Source organism: Mobula birostris, chromosome 11 (assembly GCF_030028105.1).
Source record: "Mobula birostris isolate sMobBir1 chromosome 11, sMobBir1.hap1, whole genome shotgun sequence".
NCBI lineage: Eukaryota > Metazoa > Chordata > Chondrichthyes > Myliobatiformes > Myliobatidae > Mobula > Mobula birostris.
Window position 1 is genome coordinate 10,993,407 of NC_092380.1, and position 21,834 is coordinate 11,015,240.

Consider the following 21,834-nt stretch of genomic DNA (forward strand, 5'->3'; position numbering starts at 1 on the left):
CCAGCCTTCTCCTTCCCACCCTCCCCCACCTTCTTTATAGGGCCTCTGCCCCCTCCCTCTACAGTCCTGATGAAGGGTTCCAGCCCGAAACGTTGACTGATTGTTTTCACGGATGCTCCAGCGTGTTGTGAGTGTTGTTTTGACCCCAGCATCTGCAGAGTATTTTGTATAAACAGTCGTCATTTTGGGCTGAGACTCCCCACCAGTACTGATAAAGGATCTCAGCCTGAAATGTTAACTGTATGTTCCTCGCTATAGATGCTGCCTGATCTGCTGAGTTCCTCCAGCATCTTGTGTGTATTACTCTGGATTTCCAGCCTCTGCCGAATCCCTTGTATCTACAGAATGATAACCTACACTCTGTGGCCACTTTATTAGGGATCTCCTGTACCTACTAAAGAGGCCACTGAGAGCATGTTCATGGTCTTCTGCTGCTGTAGCCCATCCACTTCAAGGTTTGTCATGTGCATTCGGAGATTCTCTTCTGCACACCACTGTTGTAACGTGTGGCTATTTGAGTTACTATACTGCCTCCTTTCTGTCAGCTTGAACCAGTCTGACCATTCTCCTCTGACCTCTCTCATTAACAAGGCGTTTCCGCCTACAGAACCGCCGCTTATTGGATGTTTTTTGTTTTTCACACCGTTCTCTGTAAACTCTAGAGACTGTTGTGCATGAAAATCCCAGGGAATCTTCAGTTTCTGAGATACTTAAACCACCCCATCTGGCACCAACAATCATTTCACAGTCAAAGTCACATGGATCACATGTCTTCTCCATTCTGATGTTTGGTCTGAACAACAGCTGAATCTCTTGACCGTGTCTGCATGCTTTTATGCATTGAGCTGCCACATGATTGGCTGATTAGATATTTGTATTAATGAGCAGTTGTACAGGTGTACCTCATAAAGTGGTAACTGATCGTATTTTTGCAACTTCTTTAAAATACTTGCATGGCTCTCAGTCCCACATTTTGGGGAGGAGGAGATGGTTGGGTTTGACCCTGGATGTTGCGTCTTAGTTGTGATACACAAGCCAGTACACAAGCCAGGACAGTACAATATGGGGAGCCTGCTATTGCTCATGTAGCAAGCTCCCCCTCTCCAAGCAACTGAGGGAGCGGCAGAGACTGATACAGTCTGGCACCAATGGTGTCGCAGAAGTTGCCAGTCAGCGTTGATCTCAACGTAGGGACTCCAGCTCCGGACTTTTCCCTGGGGTTTACTCCCGAAGACACCCCCCCCCCCCCCCCATGAGTGGGTGCAGCCACAAGGCAGCAGAGGTTAGAGATTCGAGTTTTCCGTCTCCCAGATGAGCTGCCAACCACGGCTGACGAGCCCTGTCTGCCCAAAGTGACTGGTGTTAAGGTGCCAGTAACCCCCCTTTGCCCCTTCTCCTGTCAGCAGAAACAGTTCTGCTGGGCTTAGTAGCTAAGCCACACGTGAAGGCCAGGGGCTGGACTTGGTTGTCAGAGGCTACCTGAGACACCCGCCATCGGGAGCTTTTAATAGGTAGTGGGGGCTTGCCCCCATTACCACCACGGCCCTCTTCTTCCGGCTACGACAAGCTTAATATAATTAATTATTTAGCAATACAGTGCAGAGTAGACCTATCTGGCCCTTCAAGCCATGCCTCCCCGGCAACCCCACAACCCTGATTAACCCTAACCTAACCATGGCACAGTTTATAATGATCCATTAACTTCCCCGATACATCTTTGGTCTGTGCGAGGAAGCCAGAGCTCCCGGAGAAAACCCACAGAGACCCCTTACGGAAAGTGCCAGAAGTAAACTCGGAACTCGGGAATGCCCTGAGCTGTAATATTGTTGCGCTAACCGCTGTGTTACCATGGCGTCTCACACTTTGGGGAGAATGGGGGCGGAATTGGTCAGGACTCCTGCCTGTGCTTGCTGATACTCTGGGTTCATTGCCTCTTGTGACTTCTCTTCATGCCCCTTCCCCACGCCAGGATCTGAACTCCTTGGAGGCTGAGGCTTTCGGTGATGTGGCTCAGAAGCTGAAAAGATTGTCTTTCGCCGTAACCTACAACACAACCGTCTGGGAGAAGTTTAACATCAGCAGGAACACCATCACCCTTTTCAAAGAGGTAAGATCAAGTCAGCTTCCACAGAGTGATAGTTGTGTGTTAATTTGCCACATGAGCTTCGTCCCATCTCTCTCCAGCCCACTCCGTCACTCAATCCGTAATCCCACCAGCTTTCCCTCTTTGCTAATTCCCTCTGGGATCAAGTCCCACACCCTCCAAGAAAAGAAAGTTCTACTGATCTACGAATCCTTTCGCTATAAATGCCAGCATACCATTCGCAATATAGTGTCATAAATGTAGTTTGCTAATAGCTTTACTTTGACTTACAATTCACTTTGCATTGCATGCCAATGCCCTTGTCAGTCTGCTCTTTACTGGACGCTGCTCAAGAATACAGCACCTGCAGTTTCTCCTGTCTTCTCTTTATTGCTGTCAGTTCGATGAAGGGCGCGCTGACTATGCCTTCGAGGAAGGTCACCTGAAACCGAACGTCACGAGGATTATTCACTTCTTGCGGCACAACGAACTCCGCCTGGTGACCGAGTACAATCCCACGGTAATGTACACTGCTGCAGAGTGGGGGGGGATTCAGGGTGGGTAGTGAATGTTAGGCCCCAGCGACAGAGCCGTCCAGTCCTGGAGAGCCTAGTGAGCTGGAAAATGATTCCACGCCCAAACTCATACTGAACTCTTAACACGAGAGGACTGAGAATGCGGGTAACCACAGATCCTTTGCAAAAAGAACATTTCCCAAGGGAATATTGGGATAATCGAGGAGGTTAGGGGTTATAGTAGGTCCATGATCTTCCTCAGCCTTATTGAAACATAGGAACATAGAAAACCTACAGCACAATACAGGCCCTTCAGCCCACAAAGCTGTGCCGAACATGTCCCTACCTTAGAAATTACTAGGGTTAGCCATAGCCCTCTATTTTTCTAAGCTCCATGTACCTATCCAAAAGTCTCTTAAAAGACCCTATCATATCCGTCTTCACCACTGTTGCCAGCAGCCCATTCCATGCACTCACCACTCTCTGCGTAAAAAGATTTACCCCCTGACATCTCCTCTGTACCTACTCTCAAGCACCTTAAACCTGCGCCCTCCTGTGGCAAGCCTTTTCAATGGCTATCCACACATCACTGCGAACCACTCTACGACCATGCCACCCCCCCGCATGTTGTTAGATTCCTCCATGTTAAATTGTCCTCCTTCATGACCATGCACTTCCCAACGCTGCATTAATCTGCCCATTCCCCTAATCTCTTTGTCTATTCTCCTAATCTGTCCGAGTCTTTTTACAGATTCCTACCCCTCCACCTGCATTAACTGCAAACTTGGCCACAGAGACTCAATTCCATCATGGCACAGTGGAGAACTTGCTAAATTAGTGTCCAGGAATATTGATCCAGTCATGAGTTCAGATCCCATTGAAGCAGTTAGCAAAATTAAATTCCATTAACCATGGCCTTCACTTAATTAGGATGTAGGATGAACGAACCCTAATGTAGGATGAATAAAGAACTGGTGATCGAATCTTATTCAATGCCTTAATTACTGAATCGTTGTTCCTTTCCGCACTTTCCAGTGCATCGGGTGGTAACCATGTCGTTTCTTCAGCATTTCTGTCTGGTTTTCACACGGTCAAGTTGCCAGCTCAGTGCTCATCCCGGCATCGATAGAAAGTGTACGAGGAGCAGGCTGGACTTAATCCTGAGACCACTTGCCTCGGAGTCTGGTGCGGAAGCCACTACACCACCAGCCGGCTAAAAGTTACGGGATTAATTCCATCACCGGACTAGAGATAAGAGGCCGCATCCCTCACTAAATTTGTTAATTAAGCCTATCTGCAGTGAAAGTGCATTGCTAACGGTGTGCGTGGAACTGACTGGATTGTTATAAAACTCCTTCGATGGGCTTGGATATCTTCTGCCCGAACCCAGTCTGGCCCGCACGAGAAAAGAGGGACAGCGGGATAGGAGAGGACAACTCCGCTCCTCAAGCCTGCCCCACCTTTCATTGCAAACACCTTTCAAAGTGAGGCCTCCTACCCCAGACCTGATCTCCTTTTCTGGTCGCCCCGCTTTAGGAAGGACATGGAAGCTTTACAGAGGGTGCGGAGGACGCTGCCCGGATTAGAAAGCATGTCATGTAGTAGTAGTGGTCGTAATAGTCATACTTTATTGATCCCGGGGGAAATTGGTTTTCGTTACAGTTGCTCCATAAATAATAAATAGTAATAGAACCATAAGTAGTTAAATAGTAATATGTAAATTATGGCAGTAAATTATGAAATAAGTCCAGGACCAGCCTATCAGCTCAGGGCATCTGACCCTCCAAGGGAGGAGTTGTAAAGTTTGATGGCCACAGGCAGAAATAACTTCCTATGTCGCTCTGTGCTGCATCTCGGTGGAATGAGTCTCTGGCTGAATGTACTCCTGTGCCCAACCAGTACATTATGTAGTGGATGGGAGACATTGTCCAAGATGGCATGCAACTTGGACAGCATCCTCTTTTCAGACACCACCGTCAGAGAGCCCAGTTCCATCCCCACAACATCACTGGCCTTACGAATGAGTTTGTTGATTCTGTTGGTGTCTGCCACCCTCAGCCTGCTGCCCCAGCACACAACAGTAAACATGATAGCACTGGCCACCACAGACTCGTAGAACATCCTCAGCATTGTCCGGCAGATGTTAAAGGACCTCAGTCTCCTCAGGAAATAGAGACGGCTCTGACCCTTCTTGTAGACAGCCTCAGTGTTCTTATTGTCATATGAGGAAAGGCTGAGTGAGGAGGGGCTTTTCTCTTTGGAATGGAGAAGGAGGAGAGGCATATTGATAGAGGTGTATAAGATAATAAGAGGCATTAGTAGAGTGGGCAGCCTGCACCTTTTTCTCAGGGTGGGAGCGGCTAATACAAAGCATAATTTTAAGGTGACGAGAGGAAAGTACGCGGGGGAGGGGGGAATGTAAGAGGTAGGTTTTTGTACACAGGGAGTGGTAAACACGTGGAACATGCTGCTAGAGGTGGCGGTAGAGGCAGATACATTAGGGTGATTTAAGAGACTCGTAGATAGGCACATGATTGATACAAAACTGGAGGGCTATATGGGAGGGAAGGGTTAGATTGATCCAGGAGTAGATTAAAAGGTTGGCACAACATCATGGGCCAAAGGGCCTGTACTGTGCTATAGTGTTCTATGTTTTACGTTATATGGTACTGTGCAAAGGCCTCAGACACATATATGTAGCTAGAATGCCTAAGACCTATACCCAGTACTGTACTTATCAGTGTGGAGCAGGGGGTGAGTTTGTAAATTGGCTGGAGCAAAGGATGCTGGGAATGGTGAGGGTGGCGTGCCGCGGGAGGGGTGCGGGACAGGTGGCAGAAAACGAGTGCCGGGGCGGGGGGCGGGAGGCGGCGTGTGTGTAGACACACCCAGCCCTGACACACCAGGGAAGGTCGTTTGATTCCAAACAACTGGTTTAGGACACGACCCACCCAGCCAACACACTTTTCATCCCTCTTCCCTCCGGGAGAAGGCTCAGGAGCTTGAAGACTCGTACGGCCAGATTTGGGAACGGCTTCTTTCCAACTGTGATAAGACTGCTGAGTGGATCCTGACCCAGATCTGGGCCAAACCCTCCAAATATCCGGACCTGCCTCTCGGGTTTTTTGCACTACCTTACTTCCCATTTTTCTAGTTTCTATTTATGATTTATAATTTAAATTTTTAACATTTTACTAATTTTAACTATTTTTAATATTTTTAATATTTAATATTTGTAATCCAGGGAGTATGAAGCGCAGAATCAAATATCGCTGTGATGATTGTACATTCTAGTACCAATTGTTTGGCGACAATAAAGTATAAAGTATAATGTATATTGATCCTTACAGAATGTCTCTCTGGTGCTTCCAACTCCCTCTCCCCTTCCCATCTGTTTTTCCCAACCATGATTCCCCTCTTCCTGCCCCCTTCCCACTCTCAGTCCACAATAGAGATCCATATCAGAATCAGGTTTATCATCACTCGCATATATCATGACAGTTGTTTTTTGCACAGTACTGTGGCAGTTTCCAGAGCTCTCAATCTTTCAAAGATGTATCCACCTCCTTTTTAATTACCTCGGATGATTTAGCCTCCAAAAACCTCCTCGGTTAAAGTTCCCGAGATTCATCACCCTCTATAAGAAGGAATTTTTCTACCTCTCAGTTGTAAGGGACTGCCCCTTGATCTTGTCGCCAGATCACCCCATTCAAGAAGTTCCTACTACTGGGAGCATGGCAACATCCCCCTTGTCATGACCCCTTCAGATCATTCTCATCCTTCCAAACTCTGTAGAATACATAGATACCTTCATCTTTCCAAATTCCAGGGAATACGTGGATTCCTTAGGCCAATGGTCAATGGGACTATGTTAACGTTCAAACGACAAAGACAAGATTTTCTTTCATTTAAACAACTTTACTTTATCTGACTGCATTCTCTACAAAAAGGCTGCCATCTTCTTCCCCATATATCCCCTCTCAGCCTCTGTGTGCACGCCCATAACAAGGGAAGTGTACATCCCAGCTAAATGTTTACATGGCCCAAATGAACAGAACTCAACAGCTAGGCGAAATAACAGTTCAGCATGAACTAGATGGGCTGAAGGGCCTGTTTCTTTGCTGTAGTGCTCTTTGACTCCATGTCTATAATATAGATCTAGCCTTTTTGTTGTTCCTGATTGGACAACCTTCTAATCATGGGAATTACCGTAGACAGCCTGCAGAAAGCTGTCAGATCAAGAGTTAGATAGGGATGGACAGCAAACTCCAGGACTGTCATCCTGTGAGTGAACAAATTGCATAAAGGTCTCCGCACAAAATGCTTTGGAAGATGATTGCACTTCTTTCTTCTCAGTATGCAGGCCAGATCTTTGGGTCTGGGGTTCCTACTCAGCTCCTTCTGCTTGTCAGCAAGACATCGAAAGAATATCAGCCTCTGTTTGACAAGTTCAAAGGTGTAGCCCCTGAGTTTCTGGGGAAGGTAAGTCCCAGGTAGTTTGTAAGAAGCTGTCTGTGTATGTCTTTGATGTGTTGCATTTATTGGTTGAACGTTGGTGATGTCAATGGTTTGCTCTTTGGGAAGTCGGATGGAATTTCAGGTGTTGATGAAGCATGGCCTGGAAACTACAAGAAGGTGTATCATCGCTGATTTAACTGGACTCTGAAAACTCACACTCACTCCTCAAACACACCTTATTTACTTTTGCACAAGGAGAACAGCCCGGCCCCTGTCACTACACTATTCTGAAGCCTGAACACAGAAGTGGTTCAATAAATCAACTTAATATCAGAGACTGTATACAGTATACAAACTAAAAGTTGCTGGTGAATGCAGCAGACCAGACAGCATCTCTAAGAAGAGGTACAGTCAACGTTTCGGGCCGAGACCCTTCATCAGGACTAACTGAAAGAAGATTTTAATTCCACGTCCCAATCCCATTCTGATATGTCTATCGACGGCCTCCTCTACTGTAAAGATGAAGCCACACTCAGGTTGGAGGAACAACACCTTATATTCCGTCTGGGTAGCCTCCAACCTGATGGCATAAACTTTGACTTCTCAAACTTCCGCTAATGCCCCACCTCCCCCTCGTACCCCATCTATTATTTATTTATTTATATACACACATTCTTTTTTTCTCTCTCCTTTTTCTCCCTCTGTCCCTCTCACTATACTCCTTGCCCATCCTCTGGGCTTTCCCCCTCCCCCTTTCTTTCTCCCTAGGCCTCCTGTCCCATGATCCTCTCATATCCCTTTTGCCAATCACCTGTCCAGCTCTTGGCTCCATCTCTCCCCCTCCTGTCTTCTCCTATCATTTCGGATCTCCCCCTCCCCCTCCCACTTTTAAATCTCTTACTAGCTCTTCCTTCAGTTAGTCCTGACGAAGGGTCTCGGCCTGAAACGTCGACTGTACATGTTCCTAGAGATGCTGCCTGGCCTGCTGCGTTCACCAGCAACTTTTATGTGTGTTGCTTGAAATTCCAGCATCTGCAGATTTCCTCGTGTTTGCGACAGTATACAACCTGAAGTTCTTACTCTTCGTAGACATCCACGAAACAGAGAGAGAGAAAAAAAACAAAGAATGAGTGACAGAAAAATGTTAGAACCCCAAAGGAATTACATTTTTATACAGAATTGACTAACAGTTATGGATATTGACCATTTGATAAACCATGTTTGTTCAAATTTGTGACTTAGAGGATCAGTCACCATTCACAATACAGGTGTTAAAAGGTAATAGAAACTACAAGTTAAATTTGAAGTTAAGAAAGTAATTGTCCTTTAGTTGGTGCGTGTTCCTTGTTTAACGCAGTGGTTAAGATTTTTGCTGATATTATGTAGATAGTTCATTTTTAGCAGTTCTGTAAGAGCAGTCTGTTTGGGGTTGAGCTGAGATAAGGGGATTTGTTGTGCAACTTAGGAATGTGGTGTCAGCCAATCAGGATGGTGCAGTTGGAAGAAGGTTCTAGAGAATGCTGGGCAGAGAAGTTTTTGTGAGGGAAACTGGTGTGGGTTGAGGTCTTTTTTGGTGGGAGCTGGGAGGAGACAGGAGGGAAGATGGCTGAGGATGTCATCCCTGTTGCACAAGGTGCTTTGTGCAGATGAGTGGCTTCCAGGAGGAAGAACCAATACTCCCGTGTTGGTTCGGGATGGGTTTTGAGCGAGATTTGGAAGGTGGTGTGTGTGCTTTCATGCAGACTGAGGGACCAGTGCATGAGTAAAAGACAAATGCAAGATGAGCTCCAACTTATCTGCACATTTGACTGTTTAGTTATGATGTGCACTTTTGCTTTTTCCTTTCTTTTCTTTAATAACTGTTTGGTTAACATTCTTAAATATACTTTATTTATAATTGTATGTAGCGCACGATTTCATGCCAACAGCCAACTGCAGGGGGCAGTAAATCTCACAGCATTCACACACACTGGAGTTTGGGTGGGTGAGACATCCCAACCTCACGGGTTTGGCGGGTCCAAGGTCGTGTACACCCTAGACATACGGACCCTGAGAAAGGTGGGTTCCTCGCCGCAGAGCCCAGTGGCTGTTAGCGAGGGGCTAACGAGCTGCATTTCCAGAGACGCCCAGTAAAAAGGGGTTTCACTTGAATCCCTCTCTTGCATTCTTACCTTGGCTCAGCAAGCCTAATGGCTCCATTGTTTGCTGTGCAAAGTGAAACCCTGCTCTTCAAAGACCTTTATTGCCCGGGCTGACCGCAATCTGTCCTTGCCCGGACATTATGTTAACCCTTGCCCTGCCGTGAACTTCCAGAGGTGGACAACTCCATTGCAAATGCGACAGGGAAGAGGGGAGAGGGAAGGTTGACCTGACAAACATCGACAATTCTTCCCCCTACTACCACACCACTCCTACATAGTTGCCTCTCAACTTGTTGAGTTCCTCCAGCGGATTGTTTGTTCATATTTGAAGTCATTTGCCCTTTGTTTTTTGCCTGCTGGTAAGACAGGTAGGAGATGTTGCGTGTGCGTGGAGCCAGGACGACAGCGGAGTGGTAGAATTAAAACTTTTTACTCAGTTATGTCACTAACGGTATGCGCTGGGAAACGTATAGTGTGGGAGCTACAGACGAAGCCGCTAAGACTTGAAAGCCCGTGCGGAAAGAAAGAACCCTCTGCGCGCAGGAGGTCGGATTGATTCAGTGCGCGATCGATCGGCCACGTGTGCACCTGCCACCTTCTCGCTCTTCGCCTGATGCGGCTCAGGAGACCTCTCCGCAAGGACTCAACGCGTCTGCCAATTACTCAGCTCCTAACCTCTGCCCGCCTCTTCTCTCTCAGGTCATCTTTGTTCTGGTCGACACAGACAAGAAGGAGAACCGACGAGTGACTAAGTTCTTCAAAGTGAAGGAGCCGGATTTGCCCGCGATCTGCCTCTTTCACGTGGTGACAAACGCAGCGAAGGCAATGAAGGTCAGTGAAATCAGCCCTGGTGTCATACGGAGGTTCTACACTGACTTCATAGGAGGTATTGAGGAGGTGAGTGACAGGGTCATCTTGATGAAATGTTATGAAAATCACTATCACTACCTTGCTTCTCCTCTCTTCTCAGTAAAGGAATCATCAAAGATCCCACCCACCCCAGACGTTCCTTCGTCTCCCCTCTCCCATCGGGCAGAAGACACCAAAGCCTAAGAGCATGGAGCACCAGGCTCAAGGAAAGCTCTGTCCCACAGTTATCAGACCTCTTGTCCGTAAGATGGACCCTTGATCTCACAATCATCCTCATTATGGACTTCATTGTTCACCTGCACTGCACATTTCCAGTAGCTTTTACACCTTATTCTACATTGTTATTGTTTTTATCTTACTCAATGCACTGTGTAATGATTTGCTCTGTATGAACAGTATGCAAGACAAACTTTTCACCGTATCTTGGTACATGTGACAATAATAAACCATTACTGGGCAGGGTGAAGATACGTCTCTGCCAAAGGAGGTGTGAGGCGCTCCTTCCCTCTGCTCGCCTGCAGGTCACTCCTGCGCAAGGTGCAGCACCCGCTTAGTCCCTCGATCAGGGTCATATGTAGCCGTGGAAGTAGGTGGTGGATGGTCATATGAGCAGCCCAAGTCCTGGTTATGTGACCACTGATCCCAGGCCGATAGTCTCTGAAGAGTATTGATAATGGCTGGGGTCACCCGTCTTGTAAAAGGCACTGCCCAGAAGAAGGCAATGGCAAACCACCTCTGTAGAAAAATTTGCCAAGAACAATCATGGTCCTGGAAAGACCATGATTGACCACATCATGCAACACGGCACTTAATGAACAAACTGTGCAGAGAGTTGTGAACTAGGCCCAGTCAACCATTAAAACTAGCATCCCCTCTGTTGACTCCATCTACACATCCCACTGCCTCAAGAAAGCAGCCAACATAATCAAGGAGCCTGGTAATTCTCTCTTCTCCTTCTCCTATTGGGCAGAAGATACAAAAGCTTGAACACCCATATCAGCAGACTCTTCTATCCTGCTGTTACCAGGTTCTCGAACGGACCTCTCATTAACGAAAGATGAATTTTGTTCTCCCAGTTTACTTCAGTGTGATATCTTCCTTTGAGGTTACTACACTATATTCTGAATTCTGTTATGTGTACACTCAGTGGCCATTTTACTAGTACACCTATACACCTGCTCATTACTACAACTGTCTAATCAGCCAATCACGTGGCAGCAACTCAATGCATAAAAGCATGCAGACATGGTCAAGAGGTTCAGTTGTCATTCTGATCAAACATCAGAATTGCTAAAAAAAAATGGTCTAAGTGACTTTGACCATGAAATGATTGTTGGTGCCAGACAGGGTGCTCTGAGTATCTCAGAAACCGCTGCGGATCTGGGATTTTCATGCACATCTGTCTCTTGAGCAGGGGTTCCCAGTCTGGGGTCTTCGGACTCCTTGCTTAATGGTATTGGTCTATGGCACAGAGGAGATTGGGAGCCCCTGCTCTTGAGTTTACAGAGGATGGCGTGAGAAACGAAAAACATCCAGTGAGTGGCAGTTCTAAGGGTGAAAACACCTTATTAATGAGAGAGATCAGAGGGGAATTGCCAGACTGGTTCAAGCTGACAGGAAGGTGATAGTAACTCAAATAACCACCCACTACAACAGTGATGTGCAGAAAAGTATCTATGAAGGCACAACACGTGATGGGCTACAGCAGCAGAAGACCATGAACATACACCCAGTGGCCACTTTATAAGGTACAGGAGGTACTTAATAAAGTGGCATACCACTGAATGCACGTGGGCACGTGGCCATGTGGTTAAGGCATTCAACTAGCGATCTGAAGGTCATGAGTTTGAGCCCCAGCCGAGGCAGAGTGTTGTGTCCTTGACCAAGGCACTTAATCACACATTGCTCTGCAACGACACTGGTGCCAAGCTGTATGGGTCCTAATGCCCTTCCCTTGGACAACATCGGTGTCGTGGAGAGGGGAGACTTGCAGCATGGGCAACTGCCGGTCTTCCACACAACCTTGCCCAGGCCTGTGCCCTGGAGAGTGAAGACTTTCCAGGTGCAGGTCCATGGTCTCGCAAGACTAACGGATGCCTTTACAGAATGTATTTTATATATGGCATGATCAGTCTGGATGAAGATCTTGCACTGTATCAGGGCACAATGATAAACTAAGTCTAATTCTAAATCTCAGTTTTGGTCCCACTGTAGAGGCTAGATATCATTAAGCTGGAAAGAATACAAAGAAGATTTACAAAAATATTGCTAGGAATCAAGGGGCTGAGTAAAAGGGAAAGGGTTGGATAGGCTGGGACTTTTTTGAGAGGTGACCTGGCAGGGGTGTATAAAATCATGAGGGGCAAAGATAGGGTCTTTTTCACAGGGGAAAGGAATCAAATTGGAGTTTGAGATGAGAGAGGAAAGATTTAAAAGGGGCCTGAAGGGTGATATCTTCACACAGAGGTTGCAGCACATATGGAATGAGCTACCAGAGAAAGACTCTTAGACAGGCATGGTAATAGAAAAAATTGCAGAGATATGGGCCAAAGGTGAGCATGTGGGACGAGTTTAAATGGAAATGTTGGTCAGCATAGACAGGTTGGGCTGAAGAGTTTGTTTCCAGGTGGAGTGACTCCATGAATCTGTGCTCTCGTTTAACCCTCGCGCTGTGCATTTCCGCCTTCACCACCTTTCACCCTTACCTCTGTCAAAGGCTGAATCAAAGGTGCTAATCAGCATACAGGAGAGAAATTGAAAATCCAGTTGGGCGGTGCCATAAAAACAACCCCTCACTCGGTGTCTGCAAGACCAAGAAGCCGATTATTGACTTCAGGAGGAGGAAACCAAGGGTTCCTAAGCCAGTCCTCGGATCAGAGGTGGAGAGGGTCAGCAACTTTAAGTTCCTCAGTGTTATCATTTCAGAGAACTACTTCTTGGCCCAGCATGTAAGTGCAATTATGAAGAAAGCACGGTAGTATCTCTACTTCCTTAGGAGATTGCAAAGATTCAGCATGACGCCTAATACTTTGACAAATTTCTGTAGATGTGTAGTGGAGAGTGTATTGACTGGCTGCAACACCGGTACCCTCAAACAGAAAATCCTACAAAGAACAGTGGATAGAGCCCAGTCCGTCATGGGTAAGGCTCTCCTCACCATTGAGCACATCTACACAAAGCGTTATGGCAGCAAAGCAGCATCCATAATCAGCGATGCCCACCGCCCAGGTCATGCTCTTTTCTTGCTGCTGCCGTCAGGAAGAAGGTACAGAAGCCTCAGGACTTCACACCATCAGGAACAGTCACTATCCCTCAACCATCAGGCTCTTGAACTTCATTCAACTTCACTTGCCCCATCACTGAAATGTTCCCACAACCTATAGACTTATTTTCGAGAACCCTCGTCTCATGTTCTTGATATTTATTTCTTATTTATTTATTTATTATTATTATTATTTCTTTTTATTTGCAATTGCACAGTTTGTTGTCTTCTGCATTCTGCTTGAACACCCAAGTTGGGCAGTCTTCCATTGATTCTATTATGATTATTATTCCATTGATTTGTTGTGTATGCGCACAAGAAGATGAATCTCAGGGTTGGATATGGTGATATATATATATATATACTTTGATAATAAATTTACTTTGAACTTTAAATCTCTGCTTCTCTAATCCTTTCTCCTCAGAGATGGACCTTGCGACCTTATGCACAGAAAGTGGTGGACACAGCCCACTCCATCACAGGCAAGACCCTCCCCACCACAAAGTACATTTACATGGAGCGCTGCCACAAGACAGCGGCATCCATCATATAAGACCCTCCCCATCCGGGCCATGCCCTTTTCTTGCTGCTGTCATCAGGCAGGGCTACAGAAGCTTTAGGTCCTATCCCAGCAGGTTCAGTAAAAGTTAATACCCTTCAGCCACTGGGCTCCTGAACTGACACGGACAACTTCACTCACCACTCCTCTGAACTGATTCTACAACCTACACAGTCACTTTCAAGGACTCTTTACAACATAAGTTCTCACTATTTTTGTTTAATTTGCATATTTTGGCTTCTGTTGCACATTGGTTGTTTGTCAGTTTTTGTTTAAGTGTAGTTTTTCATAAATTCTACTGTATTTCTCTTTCCCCCATAAATGCCTGCAAGGAAATGAATCCCAAGCTCGTTGTTATTAATAAATTTACTTTGAACTTCTTGAAGATCAAAAGCTACAGATGCCATATCCCAGTCCTGATGAAGGGTCTTGGCCCGAAACATCGACTGTTTATTCTTTTACACAGATGCTGCCTAAGTTCCTCCAGCATTTTGTGTGTGTTACTTTGGATTTTCTTGTGTTAAATCCCAGCAATGTCAGGTTTGTCAAGCGGGAGCACAGCAAAGGCATAGCCACTAGAGGGAACTGGCAGACCATTGTTACCCTGCAGGGAAGCCCGTTCACGGGACGGCTCCCAACTCACTCGATTCATTGTCGAAACTCAACTGCTATCTCTGCCTAGCTCATTAAGGTGAAGCCCATAAAGCAAAAATCCAGAGTTTATGACATCAGACGGACCCAGAGAAGGCATGGATGGATTATACAGATGCTGGAAATCTTGAGAAACACACACAAAGTACTGAAGGAACTCAGCAGGTCAGGCAGCTTCTATGGAGAGGAATAAACAGACGACGTTTCATACTGAGAGCCTTCATCAGGACTGGAAAGGAAGGGGGCAGGAACCAGGGTGGGAAAGCTCGTTTCTCTCTCTGATGCTCAGGACAAAGAGGTGGGGCCCACACACAAACTGACTTTAAAGTTGAGATTTATGTCTGAAAAATTGACTGCTTATTCCCCTCCATGGAAGCTGCTTTACCTGCTGAGTTATATAAAACATAGAACAGTATAGCACAGTAAAGGCCTTTTGACCCATGATGTTGTAACAACCTTCTAACCTACTCCAAGATCAATCTAACCCTTCCTTCCCACATAGCCCTCCATTTCCCTATCATCCATGTGCCAATCTGCACAAGGCATCTGCTGGATAACATAACCCTCAACAACGCTGAACTGATTCCACAGCCTATGGACTCACTTACAAGGACTCTGCAATTTATATTCTCAGTACTCTTTTGAATAATGTGTCTTCTTTTACACATTGATTGTATGTCAGTCTTTGTTCATGTATATTTTTTCATAAATTATAGTTATTTATTTTCAGAATCAGAATCAGGTTTATCATCACCAGCATGTGACGTGAAATTTGTTAACTTAGTTCAATGCAATACATAATCTAGCAGAGAGAGAGAAAAATAATAAATAAAATAAAAAATTAATAATAATTAAGTTAATCAATTACAGTATATGTATATTGAATAGATTTTTTAAAATGTGCAAAAACAGAAATACTGTATATTTTTTAAAAGTGAGGTAGTGTCCATTTAGGAATTGGATGGCAGAGGGGAAGAAGCTGTTCCTGAATCGCTGAGTGTGTGCCTTCAGGCTTCTGTATCTCCTACCTGATGGTAACAGTGAGAAAAGGGCATGCCCTGGGTGCTGGAGGTCCTTAATAATGGAAGCTGCATTTATTCCTATAAATACCTGCAAGAAAATGAATCTTAAAGCAGTACACAGTGTCATTACATAATTTGATAATAAATTTACTTTGACCTTGACTTATCTAAGAGTATCCTAAATGTCCCTAATGTATCTGCCTCTACCACCAGCTCTTAAAGCGTATTCACCACTCTGTAAAAACCTACCTCCAACATCCCCCCCCCCCGTACTTTACTCCAATCACCTTAAAATTATGCCCCCTACAGCATTTTGTGTGCTGTGCCCAGAGAAGGTAGAGCAGAGGTTAGAAGCAGTGAGAAGCTCCCTCTAGTCATCCCCGTCAAACATTCCAGGGCAGGGACAGAGCTGCGCTGTGGAACTGGCCTTTATTTTAATCACGGACTTGTCCATTTCTGCAGTCTGGATGAGTCTGTATTTCATGTATGTGCACTGTGAGAGGTTGCTGACCCTGCTTGGAAAATTTGGGAAGGGCTTCTCCTCAAGTTCCGGTCACATTTCAGCCCCATTCTCCTGATGTGTGGGCACCTGGTGCTAAGGTGAGGGAGGTCTGACTCAATTGGGGTACCTCCTCCTCACCTTCTTCCTGGGCCTGACCAAGGTGGCCATTCACATCGACAGGTAGTGGGCCGTAGATGGTTCTCTCTTACCTTGTGGCCCCTTGTGGCTTGTTATTTTGCAGTCTATTAGTAAACTATCATTTCCTGCTAAATCATCTTCACTGTTCTGATTTTGGGTCAAGCCTCTCTACATTCCCTGACAGGTATAACTAGTGAGGGTAAATGATAACGTGGCTAAAAAAATTCCTTCTAATCTCCGTTCTAAGTAGATGTCTCTCTATTCTGAGGCCGTTTCCTCTGGTCCTAGACTCCTCCACAACAGGAAACATCCTCTTCACATCCACTCTGTCTAGGCCAATATTTGATAGGTTTCAATGAGGTCCCCCCCTCATTCTTCTAAACTCCAGCAAGTACAGGTCCAGGGCCATTAAATGAGTCTCATACATTAATCCTTTCATTTCTGGAATAAGTTTTGTGAACCTCCACTGGATCCTCTCCAATGCCAGCACATCTTAGAGGCCCAGAACTGCTCGCAATACTCCAACATCAAAGGCAGCATCTCTAGGAAGAGGTACAGTCAACGTTTCAGGCCGAGACCCTTCGTCAGGACTCCCTGACGAAGGGTCTCGGCCTGAAACGTCGACTGTACTTCTTCCTAGAGATGCTGCCTGGCCTGCTGCGTTCACCAGCAACTTTGATGTGTGTTGCTTGAATTTCCAGCATCTGCAGAATTCCTCTTGTTCACAATACTCCAAGTGCAGTCTGACCAATGCCTTATAAATCCTCAGCTTCACATCCTTGCTCTTATATTCTAGTCTTTTGAAATTAATGCTAACACAGCATTTGCCTTCCTTACCACTGACTCGACCTGCAAGTTAACCTTTAGGGAATCCTGCACAAGAACTCCCAAGTCACTTTCCACCTCTGGTTTTTGAATTTCCTCTCCCCATTTAGGAAATAGTCTACAATTTTCTTCCTTCTACCAAAGTGCTTGATCATACACTTCCCTACACGATATTCCATCTGCCACTTCATTGCCTATTTTCCCAATCAGTCCATGTCCTTCTGCAGACTCCCTGGTCCTACAACACTACCGTCCCCTCCATCTATCTTTGTACTTTTGGCAAACTTGGTCACAAATCATTGACATATAACGTGAAGAGAAGTGGCCTCGATTCCAACCCCTGCAGAACACCCCTTGTCACCAGCAGCCAACCAGAAAAGGCTTCCTTAATTCCAACTCTCTGCCTCCTGCCAATCGGCCAACATTCTGTCCACGCAGATATCTTTCCTGTAATACCATGGGCTCTTATTTTGTTAAGCAGCCTTTTGCACATCACCTTGTCAAAGGCCTTCTTAAAATCCATGTAAGCTACATCCACTAACTCTCCTTTGTCTATCCTGCCTGCTACTTCCTAAAAGAATTCCAACAGAATTCCAACTGTGCTGACTTTGGCCTACTTTATCAAGCACCTCCAACTACCCTGAACTCCTCTATTTCGCAGACATCTGTCCTCATCCCACCTCCCCGGCATCATAACAGGGATAGAGTTCCCCTTGCACTTAACTCACCACCCGACGAGAGTCTGCACCGGCACATCACTCTCCAAAACCTGTCATCTTCAACAGGATCCTACCACAAAGCATATCTTTCCCTCCTCTCCCCACTCTCTGCACGATTGCTCCCCATGTGACTTGTTTGTTCACTTAGCCCTCCCCACTAATCTCCTTCTTGGCACTTACCCCTGCCAGCGGGACAAGTGCTGCACCCCCTCCCTCGCTCCACTCAGGGCTGCAGACAGTTCTTCCAGGTGAGGCAGCCCCTCACCTGTGAACCTGTCGGGGTCACTTACTGTATTCGGTGCTCCCAGTGCGGCCTCCTCTACGTTAGTGACCCACAACGTAGGATGCTTCCTTGAGCACATCGGTGGGACTTCCCAGTGCTATGCATTTTAACTCTACTTCCCATTCCCATTCTGACGTGGGCTCCTCTTTACAGTGCTGGCGACCGGGGTTCAACTCCCGCCGTTGCCTGTAAGGACTTTGTACGTTCTCCCTGTGGCCGCGTGGATTTCCTCCAGGTGCTCCGGTTTCCTCCCACAGTCCACAGACATACCGGTTGGTGGGTTAATTGGTCATTGTGAATTGTCCCGTGATTAGGCTAGGGTCAAATCAGGGGTTACTGGGCAGCGCGGCTCAAAGGACTGGAAGGGCCTATTCCACATATATTGTACTATATACAATATATATAGTACTGTACAGTATAGTCTTATATTCAAGACAGAGATTGATAGATTTAACAGAAGCAAGAGATTTAGTATAAGAAAGTGATGCTGAACTAAAGCAGTGCCAGTGATGTTATTGAACAGCAGAACAGGAGAGAGGGACAGACTGGCTAACTTCCACTTTCATTTCATATGGTCTCAAGCTCTTATTTCTGTTACCAACAACTGAAACTGCCCGTTCTGTTTTTCAGCCGCCGAAGAAAGTTCCGTCAGAGGAGTTGTGAATCACACGGATTGCCATCCTCTTTATACTGTTCATGTTTTCCCACATTGTGTTCGGTCACTGAAATAAAGACACACCTTCTGATCACTGCGAAGAGATTGCTTCAACACCCGGTATCGACCATAGGAACATAGGAGCAGAATTAGGCCATTCAGCCCATCGAGTCTGCTGTGCCATTGATTTATTCTCCCTCTCAATCCAAATCTCGTGCCTTTTGCCCATAACTTTTGATACCCCTACTAATTAAGTATCTACCACCCTCTGCTTTAAATATATCCAATGACTTGGCCTCAGCAGCCGTTTATAATAATAAATTCCACAGATTCACCACCCTCCAGCTAAAGAAATTCCTCCACATCTCTGCTGTAAATGGATGTCCCTCGATTCTGAGGCTGTGCCATCTGGTCCCAGACACCCCCACTTTAGGAAATATCCTCTAACCACTATCGAAGCCTTTCAATATCCAGTAGGTTTCAATGAGATTTCCACACCAACCCCCATTCTTCTAAACTCCGGTGAGTACAGGCCCAGAGCCATCAAATGCACCTCATACTTTAACCCTTTCATTCCTGGGATATTGGCTGTAGGTCAAGTATTAACTTTCCATTCAAATAATGATCGACAGACCCATACATGTCGATCAGTCTGACTTTATCCTATATTTAACCCCTTCTTTCCCCGTTCCCAATTGTATATCCTTTTTGGAATTTTAAAATCACTTTCATTAAAACAGCAGTAAAACTAAATCTCTGGTGCTGTCTTCTCTACCCAGGATGTACTCAAACCCTGGACAGTGTCAGATAGTGGGGGAAGACTCCAGAGCCAGTGCAAACACACCTTCCATATGTCCACCACCTCTCAACTTGGGCATAGTCACCACCTTGGAAGTGGGCAGTCAGAATGGATGGACCTGTTGTAGATTACAATTAACCTCCACACCCTGTTGTTGGGCACGTGGCCAAATGGTTGAGGCATTCGTCTAGTGATCTGAAGGTCGCTAGTTTGAGCCTCAGCTGTGGCAGCGTGTTTGTGCCCTTGAGCAAGGCACTTAACCACACATTGCTCTAGTGTCTGTGTGTGGAGTGGTGCCCCACACAGACTTCCAATCTGCACCTTGTAAGGCAGGAAAATGCCCGACGCAGGCCTCTCATGGTCTGAGTTGACATTCCCTCCCCGTGACAGGGTGGTGGAGGTGCTCATCATGATGGGCCAGCATAATTTAAACAGAGTGTGCACTCAGTGCCCACTTTATTTTGTGCCTCTCGTACCACATGAAGTGGCCACCGAGTGTCTGTCTGTGGTCTTCTGCTGCTGTAGCCCATCCACTTCAAGTTGCGACACGTTGTGTGCTCAGAGACACTCTGCTGCACACCACTGTTGTAACATGTGGTTATTTGAGTTATTGTCACCTTCCTGTCAGCTTGAACCAGACTGGCCATTCTCCTCTGACCTCTCCCATCAACAAGGCTTTCACGCCCACAGAACTGGATATTTTTTTGTTTTTCACACCATTCTCTGTAAACTCCAGAGACTGTTGTGCATGAAAATCCCAGGAGATCGGCAGTTTCTGAGATACTCAAACCACCCCATCTGGCACCAACAGTCATTCCACGGTCAAAGTCACTCAAGATCACAGTTCTTCCCCATTCTGATGTTTGGTCTGAACAACAATTGGACCTCTTGACTACACCTGTATGCTTTCCTGCAAAGATTGGCTGATTAGATATTTATGTTAACGAGCAGGTGTGTAGGTGTACCTCATAAAGTGGCCACTGAGTGGTTGTGTGAAATCAGCGAATGGGATGGGCAGTAGATGCTCAGGAGGCAAGGACTAAGATATTGGTCTGAGTGGGTAAAAAGGGTGCACATCCCTCCCTGGATACTGAGTCAGATTAACCACTATGAAAATGCAGCAAAGGTCTTGAGTCTTTGTCAAACCCTTCTAACAGAGTGAAATCTGTCAATGAGCAATTTCAAGTTCCTGGGTGTCAATGTCTCTGAGGGTCTAACCTGGGCCCAACATATCGACACAGCTACAAAAAAGGCATGACAGTGGCTATATTTCATGAGGAGTTTGAGGAGGTTTGTCACCAGACACTGGCCAATTTCTACCGATGCACTGGGAAGAGCATTGTAAGTGGCTGCATGTCTGGCTAGTGTGTACGGGGAGGGGGGAACTACACCATAGGTTCCAAGTAAGCTGCAGAAAGTTGTAAACTTAGTCAGCTCCAACACGGGCACTAGCCTTCGTAGTATCCATCTTCAAGGAGCGATGCCCCTAAAAGGTGGCAGCCATCATTCAGAACCCCCCATCACCCAGGACATGCCCTGTTCTCATTGCTACCATCAGGGAGGAGGTACAGAAGGTTGAAGGCACACACTCAGTGATTCAGGAACAGCTTCTTCCCCATCCGATTTCTGAATGGACATTGAATCCATGAACACCATCTCACTATTTTTTTATTTCTAGTCTAGCACTACTTATTTAATTTAACAATTTAATATATATTTACTGTAATCCAGTTTTTTTCTTTCTATTATTATGCATTTAATTGCACTGCTGCCACAAAGACAACAAATTTCACGACATATGCCGGTGATATTAACCCTGATGCCGATTATGTATACCCTTGTCCGTGTATAGAAGCTAATCTTATGTATTTATTAATATTGTGTTCTTTATCTTATTGTGCTTTTTAATGCTGCATCTGAACCGGAGTACCAATCATTTTGTTCTCCTTTACACTGATGAATGACAAAAAAAAGACAATCCTGTATCTCGAATCTTGAAACAGGCAGTTGACGTCTTCATCTGAAATCTCCATTGCCTGGACAGCCGAGTTCCCCCAACATCTTGTTTACAGAGGGTGAAACCCAGCCGGGGCTCCTGGTTTATAATCTGGATCCTGCGGCACACGGAGACTGATTTTGGGGCGCGTTTGAGGGTGCTGGGGGCGGGTTAGCAGTCGATCTCAGTGGGGGGATGTTGTAACAAGGACTTCTCCAGAAGTTAATCAGTAGTAGGAGCAAGGACTTCTGTTTAAACTCCCGTCCCCGCCCGCGGTGTAACTGGATGTGATTAATGTCCTTGGGCTTTGTGGCGTCTGAGCCCCGTCCACATCCACATCCACAGTCATCCCTGGG

The 21,834-nt window shown here is 46.0% G+C and overlaps 1 protein-coding gene across 1 annotated transcript in view; it reads left to right on the top strand.

Annotated features, from left to right (window-relative positions):
- The window catches only part of LOC140205364 (endoplasmic reticulum resident protein 27-like), a 40,955-nt gene extending 21,642 nt beyond the window's left edge, over positions 1–19,313 (top strand). The window contains exons 5-9 of the mRNA XM_072272959.1: positions 1,970–2,107; positions 2,484–2,603; positions 6,955–7,080; positions 9,897–10,094; positions 18,659–19,313. Coding sequence (XP_072129060.1) covers positions 1,970–2,107; positions 2,484–2,603; positions 6,955–7,080; positions 9,897–10,094; positions 18,659–18,691 — 615 coding nt within the window. The 3' untranslated portion in view covers positions 18,692–19,313. The remainder of the gene's footprint in view (positions 1–1,969; positions 2,108–2,483; positions 2,604–6,954; positions 7,081–9,896; positions 10,095–18,658) is intronic.
- Positions 19,314–21,834: the final 2,521 nt, after the last annotated feature.